The sequence below is a fragment of the Haemorhous mexicanus genome, chromosome 28 (genome assembly GCF_027477595.1).
Source record: "Haemorhous mexicanus isolate bHaeMex1 chromosome 28, bHaeMex1.pri, whole genome shotgun sequence".
Classification (NCBI taxonomy): Eukaryota; Metazoa; Chordata; class Aves; order Passeriformes; family Fringillidae; genus Haemorhous; species Haemorhous mexicanus.
Genome location: NC_082368.1, coordinates 5,180,014 through 5,191,793, shown reverse-complemented (window position 1 = coordinate 5,191,793; position 11,780 = coordinate 5,180,014). Strand labels below are relative to the sequence as shown.

Genomic DNA, 11,780 nt, shown 5'->3' with positions numbered 1-11,780 from the left:
CGTGGCCGTGGAGCCTGGGCCGCTGGATGGAAGCGAGCTGGGTGCCGGCTGCCATGGCTCTGGGGCTCTCCTCCAAGAAAGCTTCCTCCAGGAACATCGCCGTGGAGAGGAAAAACCTCATCACCGTCTGCAGGTGGGGGGCAGCCGGAGGGGCACCGCAAAATGGGGGGGGAAGGGGAGAGGATCGGGGGGAGGGAGAAGCGACCACCGCCGGTGGGGATGGAGGGGATGGGGGGCGGGGAGGGGCCGTGGTGGGGAGGAGGGTGGGGGGTTCATCCCTCCCCCCCGCCGCCCCTTCACCCTTTGGGGGGGTTTGTTGTGGCTGCAGTCGCTTTTTGAGGGGGGGAAATTCAGGTTTGGAGGGGGGAGGAGAAGGATGGGGATGCGGGAAAGGGGGGGGTGGCGCGGAGCTGCGGGGCCGCGGGGCTGCGGGCAGCCGGGGCCGGGGCTGCGGCGCTGCGGGGTTCCAGGGGGTTCTGTGGGGTTCCGGGGGGGCTGCGGGGATCTACAGGGGCTGGGGGGGGTCGTGAAGGGGGAGACGGGGGGCGGGGGACGCAGTGACAACATGGAGGCGGCCGGCGCGCGGATGTCGGGGGCCACTGGGGATGGCGGGGGGATGTGGAGGGTGAGGGGGGTGCTGGGGGCGGCGGGGTGCGGGGGGGGGGCTGGGGTTGGGGACCCCCATGCAGGCGGGGGCCCAGGAAGTGACGTCAGGGCCCCGGAGCGGCGGGGATGGGGGATGAAGGATGGAGGATGAGCGTTGTCATGGAGACTCCCGGCTGGACCGGGATGGGGGGGGCAGGAATGGGGTGCAGGGACAGGGTAGGGGGGGGGCTGGTGGCTCCTGCCGGGGTGCGGGGGTGGGGTGACACCCCCGGGGGCCCAGTGAGGGGCTGCTGGTGCTGGGAGTGCTGGAGCCCAGCCCAGGGCTGGGGGGATGTGGGAGGTACCCGGGCCTGGGCAACCTGGCAGGGACCCCCAGGGCCTCATGTGGGGGTCTGGGGACCCCAGGGCTCCTCAGTGCGGCACGTGGCACCTCCAGACCCCACTGCCATGACATGGGGTCCCAATGGATCTCCTTGTCATGGCATGGGGCATCTAAAGACCCCATTGTCACCACTTGGAGACCCTCTGGATCTCCACCAGGGTGCCTCCAGCCCTCACCGCCGTGCCGTGAGGCACCTCCAGACCTCAGTGCCACCATGGGACACCTTCCACCTGCTGCCACGGGGGGATCCCCTGGGCAGCTGTGACCCACAGACCCCACAGAGGGGGCAATGCCCCCCTGGCAAACACCTGCCCCGTGTGCCCTGTGCTGGCTCGGCAGGTCTGTGCCGCGTCCTCGGCGTCGCTGCGCCCCGAGCACGAGCGGCCGGGCGGAAGGGGAAGCCATCACCGCCCGCGCACGGCCGGGAGGAAGGGGGCCTTTGTTCGCCCTTCCTGGCCACTTGCACGGCGGGGAGCAGCGGCCGCCCCTCGGGGTCCCTGGGGACGCGGGGACAGGGGGGTCACCGAGCCACAGCCCAGCCCGACGCCCTCTTCCCGCTGCCGGGAGCGGGAGGCAACAGCTGGAAAAGAGCTTTGCTGAAAACCCTGACGGTGCCAGGGTGGAGGTGGGTGCTTGGTGTCCCCTCCCAGCTGGGACACCCTCCCCTCCCTCGCCAGGTTCTCGGTGAAGACCCTTCTGGAGAAGTACACGGCGGATCCCATCGACGACTCCTCCGAGGAGTTCGTAAACTTCGCTGCCATCCTCGAGCAGATCCTCAGCCACCGCTTCAAAGGTAGGGGTGGCCCCCAGGACTGTCCCTGTGCCATCCCCGTGTCCCCTGGTGGATGGGGGCGCGCATGCTGGCACCAGGAAGGGTGCCAGCTCTGCTGGAGGGGCTCTGCTGGCACAGCAGCCCCTGAGCAGCCCGTGGGTGCCCACAGGCCCTGTCAGCTGGTTCAGCTCTGATGGACAGCGTGGGTTTTGGGATTACATCCGCCTGGCCTGCAGCAAGGTGCCCAACAACTGTGTCAGCAGCATCGAGAACATGGAGAACATCAGCACCTCCAGGGCCAAGGTCAGGAAGGCACCAGTCCTACCCCAGTCTTTGTCCCTGTCCCCATCCCCATTTCTATGCCTGCCCCTGTTTCCATTCACTCCACCCTGACCCTGGTACATGGACCCATCTACATTCCCATCCCCATTCCCACTCCATCCCCATCCCCATCCCATTTCCATCCTTATCCCCATCCCCATCTCCATCCCCACCCCTCTGTGCCCCCACCTTGCTCCCTTCCCCTGCCCTCCTGCAGCTCCATCCCACACCACAGGGCTCCCTGGGACACAACAGCAGCCGTGGATCCCCATGGTACCAAAAAACGGGCTGAAAGCCACTCCTGTTGGGGACCTCCAGCTGCTGCCCAGAGTGCTGGGGGTGGGTGGGAATGTGGGGACCCCCGAGGCAGCCCCCCACCCTCAGGACTGCCTGGGTGCTGCCTCGCAGGGCCGGGCCTGGATCCGCGTGGCGCTGATGGAGAAGCGAATGTCCGAGTACATCTCCACGGCCCTGCGGGACACTCGCACCACCAGGTGAGCAGCCCCGGCCCTGCCGGCCACGGCCACACCTGCACCAGGCTGTGTGGGTGTGCTGGGGTGGGTTTTGGGGTGCCAGGGTGGGTTTTGGGGTGTTGAGGGAGGGCACAGCCAGCCGTGTGCTCCCCACAGGCGGTTTTACGATGACGGGGCCATCATGCTGCGGGAGGAGTCCACGGTGCTCACGGGGATGCTCATCGGGCTCAGCGCCATCGACTTCAGGTAGGGACAGGTGGCACAGAGGGACACAGGCCCTGACTGGCATCCTCGGGGGGTTCCCTGACCTTCTTCTCCTGCTGCCTCTGCTCAGCTTCTGCCTGAAGGGAGAGGTGATGGATGGTAAAACGCCCGTGGTCATTGACTACACGCCCTACCTGAAGTTCACGCAGAGGTAGGAGCTGGGGTGCCCTTCCTAGGGTGGGGACCCCCCTGTCTCTGCCCCAGCACCAGAATGGGGCTCCCTGAACCCCTGACAGCCCCTGCTGAGCCCCCACACCCCCCAGCTATGACTACCTGAGTGAGGAGGAGGAGCGGGGCAGCGTGGAGAGCAGCACGAGCGAGGACAGCTCACCTGAGCACCCCTACCTACCCCTGGTCACCGACGAGGACAGCTGGTACAACAAGTGGCGCAAGATGGAGCAGAAATTCCGCATTGTTTATGCCCAAAAGGTACCAGGAGCCAGGCTGGGGCCAGCAGGGTATCAACTTCCCCAGGATGCTCCAGCCTGGAGCGTCTCTGCCTCAGTGGTACCCTCAGCCCTTCATCGTGCTGCTGCGGTGACCCAGCCCGCTCCCTGTCACTCTGGATGGCCCTGGGGACGCTGGGGGCGGTGGCAGCAGGGCACCACTGATGGTGGCCCCCACAGGGGTACCTGGAGGAGCTGGTGAGGCTGCGGGAGTCGCAGCTGAAGGACCTGGAGGCGGAGAACAAGCGGCTGAAGCTCCGGCTGGAGGAGGTGATGGTGCAGAACCAACTGGAGAAGAGAGAGCTGGAGGGCGTCATCCTGGAGCTGCAGGAGCAGCTGTGAGTGGGGACCCACTGCCACTGCTGGGGGGCTCGGGGGGCTGGGGGTCCTTGCTTGGAGCCAGGCTGCCCCACAGGCCCTGGGTGTCCCCAGTGCCCCACACGTCCCGTGGGTCGTGTCACCTGGCAGGTCCCTGGCACTGGTGGCTGTGCCAGGTGCTGAGCACCCACCTTTGCTGCAGGACGGGGCTGATCCCCTGCGAGAACCCACAGCTGGCCCAGCTCTCCAAGGAGATGGTGACACCTCTGGTCAACCAGTGGCCCTCCCTGGGGACCCTCAATGGCAATGAGAGCGGCTCGGACAGCAAACTCTACAGAAGGTGAGCTCACAGTGGGGGCAGAGACCTGCCAAAGCACCCTGCCCTGCCCCGGGGGGGACACACAGGGTGTGGGAAGGGCAGAAGAGCTGTGCCAGCGCCAGGGGGCTCAGAGCTGTCCCCCTGCAGGCACAGCTTCGTGAGCACCGACCAGCTCTCGGCCGAGAACAGCCTCAGCTCCGACTCCCAGCGCCTGGGCGAGGGCAAGCGCGAAGGGGAGCCCTGGGGGCCCTTGGGTAAGACCCCCCCCCACCCACCTTAGGGTGCCCCCAGGGCTCAGCACGTCTCCCCACATGCACCCGGGTGTCAGGACCCACCAACAGCCCCCTCCTCATGGTTGGGATGCTGCCCCAGCAGTGCAGGGACACCCAGGTCACCCCCGGAGAGGTGGTCCCTGTCCCCCCGGGGTGGCAGGGCAGGGACACGAGGCCGAGCCCCCTGTGACGCCCCGCTCTGCCCGCAGGGAAGGACCCCACGCCCTCCATGCTGGGGCTCTGCGGCTCCCTGGCCTCCCTGCCCAGCTGCAAATCCCTGGCCAGCCTCAAGTCCAACGAGTGCCTGGTGAGCGACAGCACGGAAGCCAGCCCGACCCGCAGCCCCAGCTGAGACCCCCGGCCCCCGCGCCGCCCCCCGGCCCCGCGTGACGGCACAGGACTGACCGGGCTCGGCCCCCCTCGCACCCCGGGCCCGACGAGGGACTCGCCCATCCCACCGGGGAGGCTGGGGACGGGCATCCCCCTCCCCACCTTGAGATCCCACCCGGCTGCGCCTCTGCCCCCCAGCCCGGAGCCCGGCTGGAGACACGGACCTGTTGGGATGGGGGTGCGGGACTGGGGGGAACGAACTGTGCCACGGTGGGGGGGACACTGGCAGTGACAGCTGTTGGGGAGCAAGGGGGGGGTCGGGCCAGGCCCCTTCCAGGGGTGAGGGTCCTGCTCAGCCCTCGGTGCCCACCTGGGCTCCCCCAGCTCCCCTGCACTGTGGGGGGCTGCCTGTCCCCCCTTGCAGCAGCATCCCCACAACAGGGGGAGGATTCTTCTCCCCCCTTCCTCCCCATCCTCCCCTGGGTTTTGGGTTGTTTTGGGTGATTTTGGTTTTTATTTCAGCCCCATCTGCCTTGTTGGAGCAAAAAGGAATCAATAAACGCAGCAAGCAGAGCTGGCCTGTCACCCCCCTCCCCAGCTGGGAACAGACCCCTTGTGCCCCCCTGCCACAAGGTCCTGGCCCAGGCAAGGATGTTGGGCACCCAGTGAGCCTCCTGCAGCCCCTCTGGGCAGGTAGAGCACCTTTGGGCCACAGATCACCAAGGCTGGGGCAGCCCCTGGCCTGGGGTCCCCTAGCCCCCAGTAATGCCCAGCAGGGACTCCGTGAGTGACAGTACATGCCCACACAACAGGGCCGTGGCTGTCACCCCACAGGTGACAGCCACCCCAGAACACAGAGAGAAATCCTTCCACTAAGAGACAATTATTTTATTTAAGAAATTAGGAGAAGTTCCCTCCATGAGTCCCGGGGTAATGGGGGCAGTGCCCACAGAGCTGGGGCAGGCCATTGCAGTGAAAGGATGGGGCAGGAGGGCACAATGGCCCCCCCGGAGCAGCAGTGAGGTCTGTCCCCACACAGGGTCTGACAGGGGATGGGGACATCCCGAGTGGGAGGTCCAGAGGCAGGGAGAGGGTCCTGATGTGTCCCCATGCCATGCAGAGCCAGCAAGGCGAGGCTGTGTGAGTGATGGTCAGGAGGGGCAGATCCCCAGGCAGAGCAGGGCTGGGGGACCCAGGCAGGCAGAAAAGCCCCCGAGGTCTGGGGTTTGGTCCTTGCCAGAGCCCCAGCTCCATCTCCTGCCAGGCCAAGTCTCTTGGGACACCCCATCCTTGCGAGAGTGTCCATGAATCCAGCAGCAGCATCTGTCCAGCCCCAAGGGATGGGTGTGGGGGGCTCCATATCCCCCCCAATGTCACAGCAGCAGGCACAGATGTCCCCCAGAGTGGCTGGGACAGGGAGTGGGGCAGGCTGGCCCTGGCTCCGTGTGTGGGCAGCGGGAGGCAGAGCAGGAACGAAGGCACTTGGGCTCTGCACGGCCGAGTGCGGATCGCCGCTCCTGGGACACCTGGCTGGAGCAGGGCTGGCACTGTCCCCTGGGCACGGCCACATCCAGCCCTGCCCCAGGCCTGCTCACAATCCCCGCAGCTGCTGCTCCTGGTTCAGCTTCTGGAAGAAGCTCTTGCCAAATTCATAGGTGCTGATCATGATGGCGCAGGCAGGTGCCACCTTGATGACGCGGGGCAGGAACCCTGCAAGGACAGCACCGTGAGCCCTGGGGTGACACCAGGGCACCCAGAACCCCAGCACGGGGCCAGGGCAGGGCACATCCTCACCTGCAAACAGCCCCCGGGTGCCAGACTCGGCGCGGATCCGCTGCATGAGCAGCCAGGTGGAGGAAGGCTTGGAGGCTGTGACTGTGGGGAGAGGGAAGCAGGTGAGGGCTGGGGGACACCCATGGGGAGTGCTGGTTGCCCCCCAGGCACCTGCCTGGAGCCTGGCCCCTCACCTGGGTGCACCTCACTGTCTCCCAGCTCGATCTGCCGCTGGGTTTTGACCACGTCGAAGGGCAGCGTCAGCACCGCGGCCACCTGTGGGGTTGGCACTGGATGGTGAGCCAGGACGTGGGTTCCTGCCCAGTGCCAGCTCTGTTGTCCCCTCCCAGCACCATCCCAGCCCCACTCCTCCCTCCCACAGGTGCCAACCCCCCCAAGGGAGCCCCAGCATCCCAAACTCACCGTGCCAGAGATGGCCCCGGATGCGAAGCTGACCGTGAACGTGGCCCCGTCCAGCCAGGCCTGCCTGCAGAGCCACGTCCTCACCAGCTCGTAGTTAAACCAGTACAGAGCTGGGGAGAGGAGACACCAGGGCTACCAGTGGGCACCTCCACCAGCACAGGGCTGCCCCCATGCCCCAGTGCCCCCCGGCATACCCGAGAAGGGGACGTCACGCAGCACGGTGGGTCCCCAGCCCCTCCAGAGGGACAGCCAGCCGTCCTGGGCCACTGCTGACTGGATGCAGACACGCAGCTCACGGTAGCTGAGCTGCTGGGACTGCATCTTGGTGCGGATCAGCTCCAGGGGGCTGATGACTGTCACAGCACCCACTGCAACACAAGGGACACAGGGAATGAGCTCTGTCCGCTCCAGCGGCCGTCCCAGAGCCATCAGCACCGTGCCAGGAGAGCCAGGCACTGAATGTGGGCACTGAGACCGGCCACGCTCTGCTGCCAGGACACAGGGTGGGCACGGGGGGACCCCAGAGAGGAGGGGCACTCACGCCTGGCGAGGGCCCCAGCCAGCAAGGGGATGTAGTGGTTCCAGCTCCCCATCCGGGCGTGCAGGTAGTCCCGGAGCTGGTCATAGGTGGTGAAGTAAATGACAGTGGCTGGCACGGCCATGACCCTGCAAGGAGAAGGACAGTGAGGGGCACATGTCCTCCCTGGGGGCTGGCAGGGGGCTCGGGACCTAAGTCTGTGCCTGGGCAGGGGCTAACAGCCAGAATCCCCAAACACTCACAGGGTGGGGGGCAAGCCGCTCCACAGAGATCTGATGCCCTCGTAGCGCGTGATCTTCACAAAGGCATCCTGGGGAGAGAGCGGAGCACCAGCGACAGCAGTTACAGGTGGGAGAAGGATAAACAATCCCCCAGAAAACACCCCGACACCCCTCTGGGGTGGGGAGGCCCCTGGCCATGCCTGGAGCTCCTACCAGCGTGCCGGTGAAGTGGCCGGGGGCCTTGTACCAGGCGGTGCAGCCGTTGCCGTTCTGGCAGACGTACAGGTGGTCCATGAGCCCGTTGCAGTAGAGGAAACACTTCCCTGAGGCAGGAAAGAACAGCACTGCCATCACACAGGAGACCCTTCCCCTCTGCCCCACGCCCTGCACATCTGATCCCAAAGCTGTCACATCCTCCAGGAAGGAGCCAAACCCTCAGTGCTTGAGCCCAGTGTGGACCAGTTTGAGACCAGGAGAGGAACAACCCTGCAGCAAGGGTGTGATCATGGCCAGAACCAGGGGATGGGGACAGCCAGCTCCATGGCAGGGGTGGGCACACAGCAGGACCCACTGCCAGCAGTGGGAGAGGGTTTATGCCTCACTTAGTCTCAGCTCTGCTGCCCTGGCACAGTGGGGACATCAGCATTGGCCCCTCCACTGTGCTCTCAAGCCGGGCACAAGGGACACCGGGCAGGAGAAATCCAAGGGGACTTTGATGTGGCAACAGGACAGAGTGACAAGACCACACACAGCCAGGCTGGCTGCACAACAGATCCCCATAGATGTGGCACAGCCAGCCCCAGAGCAGGGCTGCAGGGCAGCCTGGGCTGGGGACAATGTCAGCCCCCAGAGTGCAGGGATGTCCTCACAGCCAGAGGAGCCCAAGCCACCACCAGTAGAGAAGCAAACCAGGATGAAGGCTTGGGAAAGCAAAGCCACTGGCAGCAGGAGCCCCTGGCGTACTCACATGTGGCCGGCTGAGCGCCCCAGGGCACTGACTGCGCTGCCAACACTGAAACACACAATGGGGACACACTGAGCAACCACACAGGGGACACGCCACCACCCGGGGCTGGGCAGCGGGACAGCTCTGTGGGTGACTGCATGCCCCCACAGCCACTTCCCAAGCAGTTCCTATTGTCACCAAACCAGTCCCTTGGGGCCAGCCCCAGCCCAGTGACCCCACAGGAAGGGGCAGAGCCCAAGGGGAGCTGTATGGAGACTGGAACTGCAGCCAGCAGCTGCAGCAGGCTGAGCCTCTGGAGGGCTGGGGGCTGCCAGGCACAGCGCTGACCCCCTCAGCACCAAGCTGTGGCAGGGGAAGGACAGAGCCAAGCACCAGCCCAGCTCCCCCAGCAGGGCCCCCGGGCCCGTGAGGACGAGGGGCCCACGGTAACCCGCCACCTCGCCATGGCCCCACGCTCCAGAGCAGAGACACCCTGCCACCAGCTGTGCCAGCTGAGACACCCCTGCCAGGGGGACAGGCTGCAGCCCCCCGCCCTGCCCCAAGCAGGGTTACCTTTGGAGAAGGGGGTCCTCTGGGCCTGCAGCCGGATCTTCACCACGTCCAGCGGTGTCACTGCAAAGACACCATCCCTTAGCCATGACAGCCCCCCTGCCAGCCCCCCACCCCAGCACCCACCCTGCCAGGCTCACCAAAGAGGGAGGTGAGGATGGCCCCTGTCCCCGAGGCCAGCATCTGCTGCAGTGGCGTGATGCCCCCGCCGGGGCTCGGTGGCATCTTCTCAGCCATGGCACTGTCCCCCTGCAATGCACGGCAGGGGATGCTCGAGCCTGGGGGCTCCCCGTCCAGGGGTGAGGTCCCCTGGGAGCCCCCCCAGCATCCCCAGTCCAGCAGAGTGTCCCACAGGTGTCCCACGCCCGCTGTGCTATCGCTGCAGCACACGGGAGGCGAGGGCCCCCCATAATCAGGGTGTCCTGGGGGGTGACAGGGCTCCCAGGGCCGGCCCAGCCCTGATAACACCCCCTGGCCCCACACTGGCAGCAGGCCCAGCCTGGCTGGAGAGGTGGAGACAGTCCAGCCTTCCATGTCCTTGGGGAAGGAGGACTGTCCCCTCCCTGCTCTCGGAAAATTAAGGAAAGGAAGGAACAAAGTCCAAAGACCAGCCATGCTGTGACAGCCCCCCCCAGCTCTGGCTGGGATGACAGCAGAGCCCAGTGCAGCCATGGCAGGACACCAGGGAGGGGGAGATCCCCCTCATGAGTTTGCAACAAGAATCCCAAGAAGGGTTTAGGCATCTCAAACCTCCTGCCTGAATCCGCTGGGGCTTGGCAAGGCTGCAGCCTCCAGGGCTGGTGTGCTGCCCTCGGGAAGCAGGGGATATCACACCCTTCCCAGGGAGAAGGATGTGGAGAAATGACCCTCAGCACATTCAGCACCAGCTGCTCGCTCTCGCTGCAGCCTGGGGATCATTATCATGCTGGGACAGGGCCATAGCAGGAGAGCTTCCAGGCTTTGGGAACCCAGGGTTCTTTAAAGCCTGGGAATGCAGCAAAAAACCTTCACCATCTGACTCATCAATTTGCAAGGTCACAGAAGTCATAAATCTCTCCTTTACGGGCCCTGGAATTGTTGGGTGACCAAGGCTGCACGTTGGGACAGGTCTATCCCGAAGCCACACGTGCCAACCCCCCAGGGAGCTGGGTCTGTCCTGGCACAGGCACCAGCCCCGCTGGGAGAGCTGGATCTACCCCAGCCCTGCACACGTGCCAGCCCCACGGGGAGCTGGGCCTGTCCTGAGCCCAGGATGTGGGTGCTCTTTGGGCACAGGCCCCCAGTGTGGGCAGCGTGGCACGTGCCCCACTGACCCCACAGCCATTGCAAAACCGTGCCACGGGCAGGGCGCTGGCTCCGGATCCTCCCCGTGACCCAGCCCTCCTGCTCAGCCTGACGCAAGCCAGGGGAAATCTCTTGCTCCCAGCTCTGCCCCACCTGATAAACTCACTCCTTATGACGTGCCCCAACACAGCCCTGCTGCTGGTGCTGGGGCAGCAGGGCACCTCTGGGGCTTCCTGTTTGTGTCCAAGCTCCCCTCTCGGCTGGGAGCTGCTCCCTTTTCTGTGCAGGGTAAAATATGCCCCTAAACCCAGAGCCCTAAAATATGCCCCTAAACCCAGAGCCCTAAAATATGCCCGTAGACCCAGAGCCCTAAAATATTTCCCTAAACCCAGAGCCCTAAAATATGCCCGTAGACCCAGAGCCCTAAAATATTTCCCTAAACCCAGAGCCCTAAAATATTTCCCTAAACCCAGAGCCCTAAAATATGCCCGTAGACCCAGAGCCCTAAAATATGCCCCTAAACCCAGAGCCCTAAAATATGCCCCTAAACCCAGAGCCCTAAAATATGCCCGTAGACCCAGAGCCCTAAAATATTTCCCTAAACCCAGAGCCCTAAAATATGCCCGTAGACCCAGAGCCCTAAAATATGCCCCTAGACCCAGCGTCCTGCTCTGCCCGGAGTGACACTGGGGCTGGCTATGGCACGGTGACGATGGGCACAACAAGGCGAAAAACCAGGGGTTAAGGTGATCAATGCAAACAATTCCCAGGGTCGGGGGCCTGCGGGGAAGCTCAAGGGGCTCTTGCCGGGCTGGAAGGGCCCAGCTGACTCCGGCCCCGAGCCAGAGGGAAATCCTGCCGGCGGATCCCCTTGGCCCTGGGCTGCTCCAGCCCCGGGGATGCGAAGCTGGGTGCCCACCTTGCAGCCCGGGGGGATGCCCTCCTGCCGGGGCACAGACCGCTCTCCCCGGAGCAGGGACTGTGCCCCCGGGGCAGCCTGGCCCTCGGCCCTAGAGAACCCCCGGGGGGCAGGCCCCCATCCTGGAGCCGAACCCCTGCGCGGTTTCTGCCCCCCCGCCTGGAGCCCCCTGAGGGGTTTGTGCCCCTCATCAGAGCTCGGAGCCCCCAGCGCAGGGCGGTGCCCCCTCCACCGGGGGATGCAGCCCCCTCCCCTGGCCCTACGCCTGCCTCTCGCAGGATGTGCAGCCCCGGCAGTCTCGGGGTGCGCCCCCTCCCCGTGAGGGGAGCCCGGGGGTCCCTGCGGCCGCCTCCACGCCCTCCGCAGCCGCACAGCCCCCGACTCCGGGGGAAACTGAGGCAGCGGTCACGCGTGCCGGACCACGAGGGGAATGACGTGGGGGACGGGGTGTCGGGGGAAGTGCCGGGGGTTCCGCCCCACCTGCTCATTCCAGCCAGGCTTGGCGCGTCCCTCCGGGACCGGGAGGCGGCTCCGCGCCGGCGGCGCCTTTAAGGAGCCCCATGGGCGCCCCTCGCCCTCCGCCGCGCTTCCGCCCGCCCCGCC

General features: G+C 65.7%; 2 protein-coding genes across 4 annotated transcripts; one reads left to right on the top strand and one right to left on the bottom strand.

Annotated features, from left to right (window-relative positions):
- The first annotated feature begins 12 nt into the window (after window positions 1-12).
- Window positions 13-5,094, top strand: RUNDC3A (RUN domain containing 3A). Of its 2 annotated transcripts, XM_059869195.1 has the most exons (11): window positions 13-133; window positions 1,666-1,781; window positions 1,930-2,063; window positions 2,490-2,575; window positions 2,711-2,800; window positions 2,889-2,969; window positions 3,082-3,247; window positions 3,445-3,602; window positions 3,785-3,922; window positions 4,049-4,155; window positions 4,383-5,094. In XM_059869195.1, the coding sequence occupies exons 1-11, from the start codon at window positions 27-29 to the stop codon at window positions 4,523-4,525; spliced, it is 1,326 nt and encodes a 441-aa protein (XP_059725178.1). In that variant the 5' UTR covers window positions 13-26; the 3' UTR covers window positions 4,526-5,094. The 2 variants fall into 2 exon arrangements, with proteins under 2 accessions (XP_059725178.1, XP_059725179.1); XM_059869196.1 differs by lacking the exon at window positions 4,049-4,155.
- A 282-nt stretch (window positions 5,095-5,376) lies between these two features.
- Window positions 5,377-11,780, bottom strand: SLC25A39 (solute carrier family 25 member 39). 2 transcript variants are annotated; one of them, XM_059869400.1, is made up of 12 exons: window positions 11,658-11,780; window positions 9,115-9,223; window positions 8,978-9,037; window positions 8,426-8,470; window positions 7,672-7,781; window positions 7,480-7,547; window positions 7,241-7,365; window positions 6,894-7,067; window positions 6,700-6,809; window positions 6,471-6,552; window positions 6,298-6,378; window positions 5,377-6,213 (listed from the first exon to the last, which is right to left on the bottom strand). In XM_059869400.1, the coding sequence occupies exons 2-12, from the start codon at window positions 9,209-9,211 to the stop codon at window positions 6,095-6,097; spliced, it is 1,071 nt and encodes a 356-aa protein (XP_059725383.1). In that variant the 5' UTR covers window positions 9,212-9,223; window positions 11,658-11,780; the 3' UTR covers window positions 5,377-6,094. The 2 variants fall into 2 exon arrangements, with proteins under 2 accessions (XP_059725383.1, XP_059725384.1); XM_059869401.1 differs by lacking the exon at window positions 8,426-8,470.